The sequence below is a fragment of the Pimephales promelas genome, chromosome 22 (assembly GCF_988280905.1).
Source record: "Pimephales promelas chromosome 22, fPimPro1.hap1.1, whole genome shotgun sequence".
Lineage (NCBI taxonomy): Eukaryota > Metazoa > Chordata > Actinopteri > Cypriniformes > Leuciscidae > Pimephales > Pimephales promelas.
Genome location: NC_142790.1, coordinates 14,454,417 through 14,473,373, shown reverse-complemented (window position 1 = coordinate 14,473,373; position 18,957 = coordinate 14,454,417). Strand labels below are relative to the sequence as shown.

Below are 18,957 nucleotides of genomic sequence, written 5' to 3'. Positions count from 1 at the left end.
CTATGGTATAGTATGGGGAAAAAATATTATGTAAGCCATTGTCAATCGCTAACCATCAATTATCTGGTTACCGACATTCTTCAAAATATATTTTGGGTAACACTTTATTTTGATAGTCCACTTTAGACATTCAACTTACTATGAGTAACTTTGCTGCTACATGTCAACTAACTGTCATTAGAGTATTAGTAGACTGTTAGCTTAATATCTGCTAACACTTTATTTTGTTGGTCCCCCAACAGACATTCAACTGACTGTAAGTAACTTAGCAACTACAAGTCAACTTGTTCTCCTAACCTGAACCCTAACACCTAACCCTAACCTAACAGTCTACTGACAGTCTACTACAGCCTACTAATACTCTAATGACACTTAGCTGACATAGTTGAAAAGTTACTTATAGTTAGTAGAATGTCTAAAGTGACTATCGAAATAAAGTGTAACCATTTTGTGTTAATTTTTGAGTGAACTATCCCTTTCCATCCATCCATCCGTGTTTATATCTACACTATCTCACGACCAATTCGCACGCATTCGACGAATGATTAAAAAGTGTACGATTTGTCTAAACCCACGTGATGGGTAGGTTTAGGGGCGTAAGTAAGGGGTAGGTGGGTAAGGGGTACTGTAGGTCATTCGTACGAATGCATACGAATTGGCCAATTCGTAAGATATGTACGATTTAGCAAAATCGTACTAATTCGCACGAGTGAGGTCGTATGAATTGTTACGAATTTCCACTGTCAATTTTGCTTCAATTCAAATTTTTTTTCTAAACTTTTAAAATGTCCACCCCCCCCCCCAAATATGATATAATTCAAAAGAATATTTTTTTATTGTGCATCATTTCTAATCAAGGTGTAATTTTGCTAAATATTATTTAATTTTTATTCCAAAATGTATAAATTGAATTTTTACCACATTTCCACCAACGAAAAGCAATAAAATAAAGTTTTAGAAATTTGAGATTTTGGTGGGAATGACACTGTGGTGGAGATTTTAATGACTTTCTGGAAAAAAAAAAAACTCTCTGGACAAAATTCTACTGGACTCTATGTGTGTAACTTGGAGTAAAACAAGTTGAGAACCACTCTCTTAGAAAAGTAATAGTGCATCTCTCTTAAACGATTTATGCGCTGTAGTCTAATACTTAGGGTTTGATAAACCGGTTCGGACTGGTTCTGAAGCTGCTTAAAGCGTAGTCGTTCAGCACAGAGGTGTTGTGATTTTCAGTACCTTGTCCCCTATCTTATTAAAATCTTTACATAGACTTCTGAGACACCTTTCATACGCTTTCTGTTGTCAAGCTGAAATGGAAATTGATTAGTGATTTACATGGTCAGTGAGGGGAGCATGAACTGACGAAATGTTGTAAATGAAATATTTGAGTCAGAGCAAGCAGAAGGCGAAAGAGAGAGATGGTAATCTGTGGGGACTGTTATTCCTGTCTGGGAGAACCGGGTAGCGTTTTTTTACATTTATCTGGGTTCTGCATGACTCGTAATGCTAATGGTAATTTCATGGGAGTGAAACGGAATGAAAATGGGGTTATCACACTCCACTGACAATGTGCGATTGTGCTCTGTCACAGGACCTCGTAAACCATATTTCATTCTTTTGTTGAGTGTGTTTGTGTGTGTGAAGTGCATGTGTGTATGACTTATGGCTGAAACTCCCCTGCAATTCACTGTAAGAACTCGAGGTTTCGGCTGAAACAATTAGACTAGAGCGAGAACAAAATGCGTTTGAATGAGGAGATGGGGTTTGTCGCGACCCTCTCGTGTGAGTAAATGGCATTTTATGCAAAAATATGATAATTGGCCTTCTTAATGGATGAAAACAAAGAATGTTTGGGGGCATTTGAGTGGCACGCATTGCTTTTATTTAATCTGGACTGAAAGAAACACACTTTAAAGCCGAGTTTCCCCTCAAGTTCGGCATTGTTACAGCACCCCGGGAAGTTTCAAAGAAAGCTCAAAGATGCGTAGGTGTTCAAATGAATTTTGCTCTTGCCACTTACGGCTTAAAAGAAGAAACATTTTGTCGATAAAGTACAGTGAAATCTCCAAATGAAAACAAGTGTATTGAATGTCCAAAACGATCAATAGCAACCTCGCAGCTTATCATTGCCAACTTACAACGGGATCAATAAAAACCAACACGAATCCAGCTTCGTCATTACGCCTGTGCCGTTCAATCGATATCTGAAGAATCAGCCTATCAATACACATCACGCGGCGTTTTAATACAAGTGCCATAACTTTCTTTTCCTCTTTCGCTTAAGCTGCTGCAGGTATATTAACAATTCAAGCCATATAAACCCCGGCGGACGCATTTTAATAAGGATCACCGTTCCAGCCGATAGTGAGTGACACATGATAAGTGTTTCATTTGTCATTTCATATCAGATGAAAAGCCTAAATATGAGAGGGTCTAGAATTTGACCCTTCGGTCGGGTGAAGGTCTGTATCTCAGATAACGTGGCTCGCCCTCCTCTCTCGGAAACACAAGATGCTGTGGTGATTTCTGACGCGGCAGATGGTGCTGAAACCAAGCCTTTTTGGAAGCGGCAGACGGGCTAAAAGCTATCTGCGGTTTCTAATTGCCATCTCAGGGCCTAATTACCTTAATTAATAGATGTGCTTTCTGGGGAAGGGCTTCAGATTCAAGGGTCTTCTGTAAGTGTTAAGGGGCCCTAAAAGGCCCCAGAGGAAGGCAGGGTGGAGTGTAATGGTCCCTCAGGGCTCCTTGCTGAAAACACAGCAGGCGCATCAGAGTTGGATCATGTGGCTGGTAAGTAGACCACAGACGTGAGAGAAGAGGAGATATCGTCACATTAAACTCGTACATCTTTCACAAACAGGGCTGAGTGTCGGACACCGCTGGGAGAGGAGGGGGAGGGGGGGGGGGTGAGGGCAAAGAGACACACTGAATGTGTCATTTTGCCCTTAAAATGTGGAACTTTTCATCCACTCGATTGCCCATTGCTTTCTGATGTCCTTTTTTTCTCTCTCTAATCTTGTCATTTTTCATTTGATTTTGCTTGATCTGTTTATTCTCTGTTGAATACTGTATGCTCCACAGCAGAATAGTGTGTTTTATTATCCTACAGATGTAGTGTTTTAGAAATTCCCAGGCTTGGAAATGTCTTGAAATTTAATAATACTTAAAATTACAGCAACAATAATCACAGCAATAAGGATCCAGCCAGACTCTTAAACATTTTAAAAGCTTTTTAAAAGTTTTTTTTTTTTTTTTGACAGGCAGTGAATAATGATGAAATATATTGTTTTTTACTCATTTATATGGCCACCCAGAGTAAATGATTTTTGGATACGTGTGGTTTCAGTTCCTACATTTTTCTTCATAAATGCAGAGTAAAATTTAGAACGAAAGTTATTGATGTGTCATGAAAACGTTTTTCATGTACAGCGTTCGCACACTTAGTGAATGAAACCCAGTGAAACTAAACTTGATCATGACAACACCATATTAACGCATAGTAGTACTTTATTTGTAAGGGTGTAAGGTAAATGGCAAAGAATACCATAATATTTGTCATCTTCATCTGGTTTATCATCTTATTTTCTTTCTTAACGTTCAAATGGTCTTCGTTTCCTGTTTACACTTCTGGGCTTCGGGGTCTATACGACCCCAACAATTGATTGAGTAATTGTACAAAAAATATACATTTTTAATCATACAAATAATATATATATTTTTTTTTGTTTACTCCTCATCTATTCATTAATGCTGTGTTTTGGGAGATATAAAGTAGGCCTACTTTTGTACCATATACCACACAATTCCTCAACTACACCATTAGCTTTAGCATTAGCATATGAAATATTATTTTTAATGATACATTGCATTTATGCTCTAGTACTAGGCCTTCCTTTCTGTGTAAAAATTCAGATTTACGCCGAATTTTTTTTTTTTTGACACATAAAGAAAATATTCTGAAGTTTTTTTTTAATGTGTAAACATTGTTTTACATACCTTCAGAACAACCGAATCAAGCCCAGTTTTTTTTTTTGTTTGTGTGTGTGTATAGATAGATAATGTATGAAAAGTCACAAAATCTTATTCCACTGAGATGAAGGGAACCTTTTTTTTTATTAAGTAAAAGTCGATTGGATCCCATGACCCGATTGAGGGCTACAGAAGCCCTCTCTTAGCATCGTTTTCCATAACTATTATTTCATTTAAAAAAAAATGTATTTTATTATGAAACTTTTGTGAAAGTTTTAATCAGATCTTTTATTTAATGAAATATGACTAACTTTAAAATTCTCATTTGAGATATTTAATATTATGTTAATAATGTGATTTTTTTTTTTTTAAATCCTCTTCTCAGAGAAAATGATGACCTTCATTGACAAAAAAGTCCAACAGAGATGCATTAACGTAATGTGTTCACAGCTCATGTGCATTACAGCATTTCATCATGATGAATCTCCTCTCTATGAAACCTATGTGTGATATTAGCCATGGCAAGTTCTAGTTGCTTTCCCAGCCTGGGCAGTTAATGTTATTTTTTTTTTTTTAAATGAAAAAGAAACCATGTCCATCAGCTAATAGGAAATCCGCTCTGCTACCACACATCCCAGACCATTTTTTCTTTCTTCTCCTTCTCTCCTTGTTACCCTTTCCCTCCATCTTTTTTTCTTCAACGTTTTCCACCCTTTTCTTCTTCCTCCTCCTCCTCCTTCCCATCACTGCCTGTTGTCGGTGTCCTGCACGAGCGTGAGATGCGCACGTGTACGTCTGGGCCGCATACATTTGCTCTGATGATGTATTGTCCTGCTGAGGAGTTTCATTTACTGTGGCTGGCCTCTGCTGAACCTGTTGCTAGTCACTGAGCACGATAAGCGCATAAGTAGCACGCCACTTCATTCATCATGTATCGCTCAGACCGCTCAAATACCTCATAGGCCATGCAGGAGAGAAACTACTAAACCGGCAGAAAGGATCACTGTGCTTGTCTCAAAAAGCTGAGGTCGTATTAAATGCCATATGCTTGTTTTTTTCCCCCCCTCCAAAGAATTGTGCAAGGAGCTCCGCTGTTTAAAATGTTGTTGCAAAACTGTTTGCGAGCTCATAAAAGGGTTCAGTGTATGTCAGGGACGCTCGTCGCAACCAAAACAAAAGAACAACGCACACAAATTTGTACGTATTTGATATTCCGGGATAATTCGCGTTTCGAATCAGTGGGTGACTTTTCTACTTGCGTTTTTCTAGCCGCATTGGAATTTATTAAAGTGCATTAGGAATCACAAGCGGTGTCATGTCACTTAGAGCTCTACGTTTCAACAGACCGGCTGCCCGCGGGCACAGCGCTCCTCTCCCCTTCGTTTGGTTGAACGCAATAGCGCTTACATGCTCCGCGAGACGAGCAAAAGGAATAATTAAAGAGGTGAATGATAGTGGGAGAAGGATTTAGGGCAAATCCTATTGTTTAAAGCCGTTTCGTTCCATTGAAACTTTTTCCTTTACACCCTTTCTCAGAGCTCCGGTTTACACCCCGAATTGGTTTTTCAGATACATGCGTACACATTCCCTCTTGGGTTTTCAAAGGCTAAAGGAAAGCACAATGCTGGCAAGCCAACAACAAAGACCTTATGATGTATGCACATTGTCTTTAAATCACTTCATTTCGACACCGCTGCCTGCGCAGCTTGCGCTTATCAAGATCAGGAATACAGCTGAGGGCAGAACAACAATGGTATACATATATATAAAATGCTTTTTTAATAGCAGGTAGAACAGGAGTTTATTCCTCAAATAGGTCTTTTCTGAAAACATGTCTTCGTTTAGATTTAGAATATGGAGGGAATTGCTATCGGAATCAGACTTTAAATAAGGCTGTAATGTGATGTGGATAGGCCAATTCTGTGCTGTCGTCCACCTTTCCTCGCTTTAAAAGTGCCCCCTCGATCCCCTCCTCATGCTTTTACTGTCAGTCAAAGAGCACTCCTTTTCCCTGGCGCATCAGAGCCCGGCGGTATTGATTTTTCCACCCACTGAAACCACCTCGTGAGCATAAATTTTGCATTAGACACTAAGGGGAAAACGGGCGGGGGGTGGGGGGGGGGACAGGACCTCGGGAACTGGGCGCATGGGACAGCCAAGCCAGACAGGCCAAAGAGACAGACAGAGCACAGGTAATGTTAGTGAGTTAAAGTAGGTTGTGATGAGCTGGCCCTTATGAAAACGAAGTACACTTAAGCAGAAATACATGTGGAAATAATATAGTTTAAAAGAGGATACTTTTTTGTGAACTGAATGTAATGTTTTTTGGACACTTAATTGCATTAATTGCAATAAAATGAAAATGTATTATAAATATAAATCATACATTTTATATTTATATAATTTTACATTTGTTTATTATTAACTTTAAGAGTAGGACTTCTATATGTGTCATTTCATAATTACTTCTATTGTCTTTTGAAATATGGTTAAAGTGTGCTGCAGAATGTTCTGACAAGCATTTATGGTAAACTAAAACATCTGGGGTCTAAGGTGTGTTTTTGGGGTCCTTGAGATGTTTTAACATGCCCTGACATTTGTTTTTTTTCAGTTGCTTTTAAACACATTAAGGGCACGGGTGAAATTACACTCTATTTAGCACAAACAGGGCTACCATAATATATAAGCAACATGTATGTAGAGAGAATATTGGGCAATGCTTCCTTTTACAGTCCAGTTACCCATGTAAATACTATGTACTTATTTTGGTAACTACAATTACTGGGTAATAACTAGGACTAACCCTGAACCTACCCCTGTTCCATGTACTTACCTTATATTAGCCAGTACTTTCTAGGTAAGTACACTGTAAGTATACTGTAAGTACTATACTGTAAAAGGAAGCGTTACCGAATATCGTTTATGCATGGTTTTTGAAAAAACAAAAAATTAAAGAAATAAGGCCACAAAACACATTCTAAATATGTGTCCACAAGACTTTCGACTTGCAAATAGGTTTCTTACAGAAGAAAGAATACAAAATAAAAAGTTTTAATTGCCATATTTCCGCCCAAAATACATTCAGAGAACATTCTGTGGCTCGATGAAATATTTTTTTGTTTTGTTTTTTAATCATAAAACCACTTTTACACCTTGTTCTCTCTGGAAGACAGCCCAGAATTCCTTTAAATCCCCAGCAGAGTCCATAGCAGTAATACACTTTGATCAGACGTGCATGTCAGACGAGGGGCTTTGTGGTCTGATCCTAACACGCTGTCCACTTCAGTGCTATAAACACTCAAGGCCTCTCACTTGCAGTCTAACATCTCTGCCTTTAAGCATTGTCTGATCCCAATCCAAATCACTGTTAGGAAATCATTTAATAATGTCTGAGCCCCACTGCAAGCATTGGAGATATCATCAAAGATGGTACTGATATTTTATATTTTTACTCTGGAAAAGATTTCTTAATTTATATTTATATTTTTACTCTGAAAATATTATATATTTTCTTTTCTGGAATCCTTTGCTAGAGTTACAGTATTTGATCATGCTATCATTCAGTCTTTAAAAGTGCTTTTAAACCATTCAGCCACTATACGATACAAAAGAGAGCTAAATTATGTACTGGTGAACACACACCCGAAACGGGCACATAGAAAGCCGCTTCTCAGAACTGATTAGAGTTCTACGGAGCCCCTAACTAAATAAATAAAGACTATCGTAATAGTCTTTATTTTTCATTTTTTTTGCAAAGGTTCCTTTAGGGGCTCCGTAGAGTTCCCTCTTGGGGCGTATTGTGCTTGAAAGGACCTTTTTAAAAAAAAAAAAAAAAAAGTCTATTTGGCGAGTAAGCGCAGTCTTAAATGAGTTAAAAGGACTTGAATGAACATAACGGTTTGGAATGTTTTGTCAGATCCGCGTCATGTGCGTCATGATCTTAAAGTGACGGCATAAAGTCAAATAGTAAGAAAAAGAGAAAATTAGTGGTAAACCGATGTGAAAATTGTGGCCGATACTGATAACCGATATTAATATTGCTGTTATGGCCGATACCGATATTTACCGATTTCGATATCTCTGTATAGAAAACACATGGTGATGATTAGGGCTGCACAATATTGGTAAAAAATTACATTTCAATTTTTTTGCTGTTATGGCTGATACTGATATTTATCGATGTCAATATCTCTGTATAGAAAACACATAGTGATGATTACGGCTGTACAATATTGGTAAAAAATTAAATTTCAAATTTTTTCGAAAAGAGATCAAAAGATCTTAAAATTGCGGTTATGGCCGATACTGATATGTACCAATGTCGATATTTCTGTATAGAAAACACATAGCGATAATTAGGGCTGCACAATATTGGTAAAAAATTACATTTCACATTTTTTTTTGCTGTTATGGCAGATACCGATATTTACCGATGTCGATATCTCTGTATAGAAAACACATAGCGATGATTAGGGCTGCACAATATTGGTAAAAAGTTACATTGTGAATTTTTTTTCTGTGATACATTTTGAATTTTTTTTCTGTGAAATATATATTGTGTTATTTATTGTGATAAAAAAACAATTTTACCAGAAAAAAAAACAAACAAACAAAAAACTTCAGTCTTCCGACCTTTTAACGTTGTGTATACTCAAAGATATTTAGTCAACTCAAGTCATTAATATGCATGAGGGAGGAAGAGAGAAAGACAGTTTGAAGAGTGCTCACACGCGACCAGGGCTTTCACTCTCTCTTTCTTTCATAAACATCTCATTTCTCTGCACAAGCGCCGCAGTCAGTCATCTACATCACTCACCGGTCAAATAAGGCTAATAAGAGACAAAAATATGCCTTATTAAGGCTGACAGAAAACAGCACGCAAGTTCCAGTCTTCTTGCACTTGGTTAAAACTGACAGGACTTGCGCATGTAATGTATGCACTCGTGAAAAAAACAAACATCCCCGCCCCAACACTCACATCTACACACACGTCAAATACTCAGGAATGATTATCAGCCTGTTCGCATCGGCCCTATTTTGACATCGGAACGATACCGATGCATAAAAAATTGACCATACCGGTCGATATTATATTGCCGGCCGATATACCGTGCACCACTAGAGAAAATCCATCAACGCTTTTGACTGAATAACTTGTAAGAGCACACATAACACCACCAGGTCTCTCTTATTCTGCTCCTTTGACTAGTTTCTTCCACCACAGTCATTTTCCAGCGATTTAATTAACTCAGGGTTACTTACTTTTGACCTTGCCATTGGCCTTTAATTCACTGCGCAGCCTATGTGTGTGTGTGAAATTTTAGTAGTGTACAATTTTTTTGCTGTCAATCACTTCGACAGCTCTTTAACAGGATTAAAATGTCAGTCAATATTTCTTAGAGAATAAGATGTATGCATGCATATAATAGATTTAGCATTTTTATTGTCAGTTAATCTCTATCTCCAACTGATTTTACACACAGATATTACCGATATTTACCGATGTCTATATCTCTGTATAGAAAACACATAGCGATGATTAGGGCTGCACAATATTGGTAAAAAATGACATTTCAATTTTTTTTTGCTGTTATGGGCCATACCGATATTTACTGATGTCGATTTTTACACACAGATCAGACCCAGACATAAGTTGTTGTGTTTCGTCGGGCGGACGCCCCAAGAGGAAAGTGTGTTGTATGGGACAGATAGACAGTGTATTAATGAGATATTCTGCTTTGCCTTGTACACTCTCTTTGAAACTAGAAACAAAAATAGTGTTATCACCCTGTCGCTTCTTGATGACCTCCGCGATGACCTCTGACAATCTGCTGCGCCGCGCTTCACTCACACACACATCAAACACACCACAGGTGATTTTTACACTGGGAGTTTGGCACACGCAGGGTCGTTGAGGTGAGGAAAATGAGTTTGTGTTAAACAGAGGCGTCTCTGTGATCTGTTCTGGAGAATTGTGTTTGCTGCTGCTTTGCTCGAGTTTCAAGAAGAGGGAAGAAAGAAAAAAAGTACTAAATTGGAGTGGATTCAGGTGCAGGGAGGCGAAAGAGAGCATCCATACGTCAGGCAGGTCACAGAACCTGTCAGGATGGGCCTTGGCTTCATTTGTGTGTGCTTTGAGAAAGTTGTCAGGTTTTATTTCATAACTACTGTATAGACTTCTGAGGGTTTGACAAGGTTTATATGTCTGCTCTTTGCTTTTGCTTTTGGAATACAAATGAATTAAATAGTGAGGTAATCTACCTGTCAATTCATGTTTTAATATGACATTTGAATGTATTATGACCTTTGAAAAAGAAAATATAGTGCGCTACAAATCTAGATGCTTTGTCCACTGGCAGTGCATTTATTATTTATGTTTTATTATATTGACTTCTGAACAATGCTGGGCTATTCTGTGGCTTCGTATACGTGTGAAAAAAGATAAAACAATGTAAATAATATTAAAAATAATAATATCAAATATGTATTTTATATACAAAGTAAAAGTAACTTTTTTAATTTTTATAATTTAAAGTAACTTATTTCGGTTGGTTTGGTGCTCAAGAAATACTTATTATTATCAGTTAATTCAGATCAACTTTTTTAGATTGCCTAAAAATCAATAATATATCTCAATTATCCTCTATTTCTATACTTTCATTTGTGTAATAAATAAATCATGGGTCATAAATGAAAAATGAATCATTTTCATTACCTTATTTTAATGTCTTAAAGTCTTTAACATGCCCTGCGCTTCATATGCGAACTGATAGATTATGCCCTGCATCCTTGAATTTTTGTCATTTCTATAGATGCGTGAAGTTAATATTTACTGCTTTCTGCATCTCCAATGGGATGCCGACCGACACGCGTAATTTTCTGGTAAATTTTCAGTGGAACTGAATAGAGAAATGTGTATTGTGTATTTTTTATTACATGCTTTTGTCATCAAGACAGAAAGATTTATTTCTTTTCATCTGCTCTTGCATGTCCTTGTCTTCTTTTCATGTAAACACTCCAGCAAAGTAAACGCAGTATTTCTGCTCTGCATTTGTGTGGATATTGTGTTTTCATTGCATTCAGACCAGCTCTGCCGTTGCACCTGACTCTTTGGCTCAAGGTCTGCATCACAGAATCCTCAAAGTCTGCATCCTCTTTCGTACGCAGCGAGACCGAGTGTGTTTAAAGGAGAACGGAAGGTTAGCAATGTTTCGTAACGAGATGACAGAGTTTATAAAGCACTCGCTCTCAACCAGTTTTACCTGCAGTGCTGCCCATATAATAGGGCCACATGGGGTTTGTCTACCATCCTGTGGCTCTCTCTCTCTCTCAGTCTCTCTATTTGTTTTCCTTTTCTTTATATTCTTTTGTTGTTCTGTCTCTTTCTCTGGTCTCATGACTGCTGCGGGAGGAGACCCTCCCTCAACTTTGATCTTCCCCTTGGTTTCGATAATATTTTTGACAGGATTCAGGCTTTCTCTTTTCTTTGTCCTGTTTTTTCCTGTCCTCCTCCTATTCTTTTTCACTTATTTTCTACTTGTAGCAGCTCGCTCGGCTTCCTCTATAGTTGCGCGATGCGGCGCCACATATGTGCGCCCTGTCAGGGCCTGCGAGACAACTTGCCCCAACATTTCAAGCGCGAATTGGACTCTTGGAATTTTCCCGGGCGCAGATGATATATATAATTCATGCTGGGGTGTGAGAGCGGTGTCAACGTGTCAGGCGATTGAAGAAATGTAAAAGTGTGCTGTTTACTGGTTGAGAGACACTTTTTTTGTTTTTCTTTTTTTCTCGGAGTAGGGGAGAGAAGGCTTATGGTTCGTCAAAACCTCGCTTGCCTGTCCGGTTGTGATGCTCGAGTAGCCACACTAATCAAAGAAACGTCAGCACCAATGTATTTACTTAGTTATCTGCTGCAAAAAAAAAAAAAAAAATCTCCTGGTTTTAATTATTCATCTGCATCAATTAATTATGAACACTTCTTGTCAAGTACGCTGTGCACAAACACATGCTTGCCGAAACAAGTCTCGCTTTGTAGCTGAACATCGATCCATTGTTCAGTTATTTGGTGATTTATTTTATGGCTTACACTGGGCTGTGATTTAAAAATGAATGCAAATTATTCCTGATAGCAAGCTAGATGGTATATGTCTATAGATGATTTATTTGTTTGTTTGTTTGTATGTTTATATATATATATATATATACACACACAAAATGTTATATAAATACATAACATTTATTAAATAATAACTTGTCAATTAGGACACACAGTTTGAAGGATGGATGGATGTCCTAATTATTATAAACAGTTATATCTTAAAAAAGCTATATTTACTTATAAGTAAAAGATGTTGGTAACACTTTACAATAAGGTTCATCAGTTGACATTAGTTCATGTATTTACTAACGTGAACTAACAATGAGCAATGCATTTGTTACTGTATTTATTAATAATTGTTAATTTTAGTTAATAATAATCAAGCTGTTATTTATTTGTTCATGTTAGTTCACAGTACATTAACTAATGTTAACAAATGTAACCTTTGATTTTAATATGAATTAGTAAATGTTGAAATGAATATTAATAAATGCTCAAGATGTTTTTATAGAATGCATTTTTATTTTCCTTACCACACTGGCAAGTAGTTTTTCTTGTTTTAGGTATAAATTTATACATTATTTAAATTAAAAAAATATATTTATATATATATATTTTTTTTTAAAATAATTTATATTATAATTATCATTTTAATTATAATTTATGTATATTTTTTGAAGATGTTCAAATATATTCTCTGAACAGAAGACATGACATACAAAATTTTGCCGTAAAATGATAAAAATACTGAAATGATTTTTGCAGTGTGCATGAACAGAATCACTTGAGAGTTATATAGTTAGTTTATATACAGTATATTTAGTTATATGGTTGTCAGTCTCAAACACTGTGTGGATTCAACACCTAAATTGATTCAAATATTGAGATATTGCTGTGCGATATCATCTTGGAGCCACCAAAGGAGGACATCTTGGTGGTTTTATTTCTGTTATAACTTCAAAATAATGGTGCCCATAAAATATATTTGACATCTTGGGTTTAAGTGTAGTATAGAAGAAACATCTCTGTTTGATGACTTTGCAGTGAAGAGTTCATTATCAGAACGTTGAGCAGAGGGCAGGCATTTGTCTGCAGAGCAGTGCTCTGGTTCCTGCCGAGAAGACAGAAGGTCATTTTTTTCATTCTGATATGTTGCCATTCTGTTTTTCAATGTTTTCGTTCATAAGGTATATGGATGATTTGAGTTGACACTTTCTGGTATACGAGTCATGCTTCAGTCTGTGCAGGAATAAGGTTGATTTTGGCATGAAGATGTGAATGGAAGAGGCTTTAAGAGTCTAACCTAGGACATCTTGTTCTGTCATGGACTAAATGAGTTCCAGGTCAGTGTATAGGGTTTTTTTTTTTATTTGAGTAAGGTTGTTGCTCCGATCCCAGCAGAGTGTCTGGTGAGTCACTCTGCGGAGATTAGGCTCTATTGCTTTCTTACAAAGATTGTCTAATGAATTCATGCGAATTACAGTGAAATGCTTCTCTTCATGCATCACAAAAATAAAAGCTCTGACATTCAGAGTTTCCAGTACACATGGATTCTGTTCTATTTATTCAGAGGAAAAATATACCCAAGAAACATTCCTTCTTTAGTCATTTTTGTACTGAAAATGTATTTTCTTTTCACTGAAAAAAGAACTGTTCCCTTGCTAAACGAACTTTGATGCTGCGTCATGCAAGCCATTGGTGCTATGGGAACACATCCGTGTAAACCAGTGTCTGAAACACGTGTCAAAACGAGCCATTCTATTGGTCAAGCTTTATGGACATAACATATATGTCCAAAAATATAAACCTGAAATACATCTCATCAGCTGCTTTGTCTTCAGAAGCTGTATGTTTAAGCAGGTGTCTAGGCTTCTCAATTTTCAAATGTGTGTGGAAATAGTCTTTTGACATGGCAGGGTTGAGAAACAGTAAATGGTAATGCTTCCTTTTACAGTACAGTACTTACAGTGTACTTACAGTGTACTTACCTAGAAAGTACTGGCTAATGTAAGGTAAGTACAGTACATGGAATAGGAGTAGGTTTAGGGGTAGGTTCAGGGTTAGTACTAGTTATTACCCAGTAATTGTAGAAAATAAGTACATAGTATTTACATGGGTAACTGGACTGTAAAAGGAAGCGTTACCCAGAATGTGTGACTGTTCATCCGCTTTATTATGGTGGACGATACACACTCAATGTGAGTTATGTGTTTAGGTGAGGAACATATAAGTTCAGTCCTTGAGGGGGCTGACTGTGAGCACTGCAATCTCTTCAACATCCACAAGCTACGATACCATTTGGCCCTCTCCTTACGGGAAAAGGACCGAGCTCCTGTGCTTAATGGTTCGGGTCCCGTTGCTGTCGAGGCAGTGTCGCGGCTTTGGTTATGTGGTTCGCAGCTTGAGTCAGCGGAGGTTCTAGATCTTGAAGCTTGCTTTGCGAATTCTTCAGAACAGAACGAGGAACTCATGCTATCTGCGGCTGATTATGAGGGGTTGGATGTAGATAAGCTGGCGGGTTCTTCGGCAGAGCAGATTCCGCAGTCTGCCATATTTGAGGAGTTGCTTGAGGTGGTAACTTTTGCTGTGGCCAAATTAAAACTGGATTGGCCAGATGAGAGGCAAGTGGTAAGTACAAAATTGGATGACCGCTTTCTCACATCCACACATGAGCAGCCTCCCCACTGCCATCTCCAGTTCTACCCTGATTGTAGAGGAACCCATATTCCACTTGAGTATATAACCAAGCCACAGCCACATATACCATAGTGGTCAAGATGCGTGACCAGGGGTATGGGGCAATGAAGAGATTAGGATCATGGTGTGGGATTAGGGCCTCAGGCGTTAGAAAAACTACAGCATGCCACAGCTTTAGCCCTTCATGCAACCAAGCAAATGGGGGCCGGGCTATCATTGCGCTATTGCTGCCATGGTTGCCACGAAGAGACATCTGTGGATCAACAGGCATCATAGAAAGAGATGAGTCCTTACTCCTTGATTGCCGGATTTTGCCTTCTGGCCTGAATCAGTAAGGAATCCTACTTTTAGTTGGTTTGGCAGTTCCCTGCCAACAAGCCAATTCTATCAAAAAAAGTTATCTCTTTGTCAGACTTTGTGGCAGTGTGGCTACTTTTGCCTAATGTCGTTCGCATCCCCTTTTCAAACAGGTGCAGTAGACCCTGCTCTATGCTGAAAACTAATTTCTATCTTTGAGAGTAGTTTACATTACAGGGCATACAAATGAATGAATAAATGAGGCATTTATATAGGACTTTCATATGTACTTCTGTACACCCAAAGTGCTTTACAATTGTATCAGGGGATATCCCCTCAACCACCACAGCCACAGTACAACAGTACAACTGCACCAGTGCGCTCACCACACACCAGCTGTAGGTGGAGAGTGATGGGCCCAATTCAATGGAAGGGGATTATTAGAAGGCCATAATTGGCCCTGGCCAATGAAGGGACATTGGTCTGGACATTGGGGTTCCACTCCTACTCTTTATGAGAAGTGACATGGGATTTTTAATGACCACAGAGAGTCAGGACCTCGGTTTAACGTCTTATCCAAAGGACGGTGCTTGTTACAGTATAGTGTCCCTGTCACTATACTGGGGCGTTAGGACCCATAGACCACAGGGCGAGCACACCCCTGCTGGCCTCAATAACACCTCTTACAGCAGCAACCTAGTTTTCCCTGGAGGTCTCCCATTCAGGTACTAACCAGGCTCAACTCCATCCATAATTACTGTAGTCCATGTGGAGGAGGTATAGCAGAGCGGAAGTGGATCTGTTTGCCTCTGAGGAGACAACCCCCTGCCCCTTCTGGTTTGCCCTCACACCTACAGCTCTTCTGGGGTTGGATGCTATGGTGGATGCTATGGTGCAGGCATGGCCAAATCTGTGCCTGTACTCCTTTCTCCTGAAAACTCTGATCCTAGGAGTTCTAGCAAGGGTTCACCAAAATCGAGTTCACCTTCTGTGTATCTAGTGTCTCTCCTGGATGGTCTCCCATTGAAGATTCCAGTCCAGATGGATCTTAAGGACAGTAGATGATATTTCATCCCTGACCAGATATCTGGATACTTCAGCTCATAGATTCTGGTCTCTCGGCTGACGTTGCTAATACAATTCAAAACTCTAGAGCTCATTCTTTGTGGAAAGCTGTATGCCCTGAAATGCCATTCTTTGTATCTTAGTGTCAGCAATATAATGTGAACCAAGTTAAAAGCACCGTCGGCTCCTTACAGAAGTTCCTTCAAGAACATCTCTCAAAGGGGCTGGCTCCTGCTACTTTAAAGTTGAATGTGGCCACTCTCTCTGCTGGCTACTCACTTTGTGATTGAGCTTTGGTGGGTAGACATCCTCCTGACCTCCTCTATTACTTGCAAAGTAGCTTTATTTCTAGCCTTGACGTCACTATAAAAGAGTAGGACAACTTTTATTCTTTCTGGGCTGGTCAGCCAGTTATTTTGCAGGCTTGCTGGAGTGTGAAAGCTTGCATCTGTTATGTCTGGTCCATGCCTTGAGCATCTCTGTCCACCGCTCAGGCAAGTGATGCTTTGGTGGTCGCAATAGAGGTAATGCAGTCACCAAGCAACGTATTTCGCATTGGATTACGTATGCTTTCTCCTAAGAGGCATATGTGGAATGGCCTCTCTGGACACATTTAGGTTTTACAGTCTAGATGCAGATTCAGCCCCAGGATCTCGCATACTTCACGGTTGGTCCAAGTTTGATTTGGGCTGAAATGTGTTTTGTGCTTGTTGCAGGATTAGGCGGAATTGGTATGGAGGTTCCCATAGTGTCAATGCAATAAAGCAGTGTGGAACCTGAGACATTTTCTTGTTATCATTTTTTTCTATCTTTCAAAAAAAAAAAAAAAAAGAAAGAAAGAAATAAAATCTTTTCACTCACCAGCTATTTTAGCTACTAAATCTTTAAGTTCCTTGCCATTTAGGGTTAGGTTACATATACTGTTAAAACATCGTACAAGTTAGTCATCTTTTTTTTCCCCTTTAAGACTGTTTGTTACTTAAAAACGTAGATTGGTCTAATTTGAAACAAAAAGTAAGACTGATTGCGTCACATGCTAGGTGGTTGTACTAGTTCTTAAGACACAGTCTTAGTACAATGGCTATATTTATGCAACTGACCTTAACTTCTAGCCTAGATAAAAATATCAGAAACAAACCCTATTTTCAGAGTCACAGCTTAGATTTAAATTAAGTTATTATTAAATCTAATTCTGAGTCATTGTATTATTACATTGTTGAGCAAAGCAATAAAGATGCTAGGGCACTTTTTTGCCCAAATGTCTTGAACATGCAACATTTATGAGAACGGTTTGGAAAAAAAGGCCTCTTAATTGTCTCCTAGTGCTTCATCTCACAGTCAGGCTTATCACACACCAGACACGTCATTCTGTCCTCACGTTCTCAAGTTCAATGCGGCAGTCCAAAACAGTAAATCTAAGCACCATACAAGCAAGAGTTCACGTAAAGTCAAGAATGAACAAAGTGGTGTCAATGAGTTTAAAGTAAGGCATTTGAAAACACAGCGCAAATGGAAAGAGAAATGGTGATCTATATTAATTCTCTTAACTGTATGAAGCATATTTATTCAAGCCACAAAAACAAACCTGTTACTGTTTCCTTTGGCTTTTGGCTTGCTTAGTTGGGGACACTTAATATCCAATATTATTTGATCTCCCTGCATTGACCCAATTATATGAGAACTAAGCTGGACGTTGACAACACTGTTTTCCCTAGAGCGTCTGTGTACATAAATTAACTTTTTTACAACCATCACTGAACTTACTTAAGCTGGCCTATGACACTATTTTCTTCTAGATCTTGTAAATCTGCTGTACAGCCAAAATCCCTTGTTGTTAAATTGGCAGCTTAAAATAAACCAGCTTGAATTGGCTTTTAATATATATATATATATATATATAGATATATTATAAATAATTGGCTTAGATCATGAGAAAAAATCAACATCTTTCTTCCTCTTTTTCTCATCACAGCTACCTCATCCCTAAACTCTCAGCTCCAGCATCTCCAACAGCTCCAACAGCTCCAACATCACCAGCAACAGCATCATCATCATCAACAGCAGCAGCAACAACAACAACAGAGAGAGCGAGAGCGAGAGCGAGAACGAGAAAGAGAACAGCGTGAAAGAGAACAACAACAACAACGAGAACGGGAGCAGCACCAACATCTCTGTGGCCCAACGCATCTCCAGCCACCCAGCCATCATCAGCTCACTCCTCCGATCCAATCACAAGCGTCTGGACCTTCTCCGGGCTCCGCCTCCACCTGTACCACCTCTAATCATAGCTCAGCCCAGCCTCCCCAGTCTCCGCCCCCTCACAGGCAAAACCAATCACCAGCTCGCAGCTTGCCATCACCTGTTACGCCTCCTCTACCACTACAGGTAAGATTGGAAAAGAAAATTTTATTTATTTATTTTATTATTTCATTGTATTTTGTTTTATTTTATACCTTTAATATAATGAGTCGAATTCACTTAACAACGTCACAACGTCTCCTTTAAAATAATAACTGCATTTTTCTGCATTCTTCTAATTTTGCAATCTGTATTCCTTCTTTTTCAATGTATATTATTTTATACAATTAAAGTAATGGGACGAATTTGCGTAACACTTCCCATTTAAAACAATAACTACCCTGTTCTCCATTTTTTAATGAAGAATACATTTATTATTTTAAAATACATTTATTATTTTGTATTTTGCAGTCTTACATTTATTTTATTATTTTATTTTGTAATATTTTTTTTTTATTTTATACCATTAAATTGGTGGTACTATTTCCTGGTGTGCACTTATAAGGTTAGTATGATTTTGACATAAA

At 38.2% G+C, this 18,957-nt stretch overlaps 1 protein-coding gene across 3 annotated transcripts in view; it reads left to right on the top strand.

The window, feature by feature from the left end:
* The window catches only part of LOC120475868 (POU domain, class 6, transcription factor 2), a 137,008-nt gene that overhangs the window by 58,701 nt on the left and 59,350 nt on the right, over positions 1 to 18,957 (top strand). For all 3 annotated transcript variants that reach the window (XM_039666655.2, XM_039666656.2, XM_089125813.1), the window contains one exon: positions 18,105 to 18,517. In XM_039666655.2, coding sequence (XP_039522589.2) covers positions 18,105 to 18,517 — 413 coding nt within the window. The remainder of the gene's footprint in view (positions 1 to 18,104; positions 18,518 to 18,957) is intronic.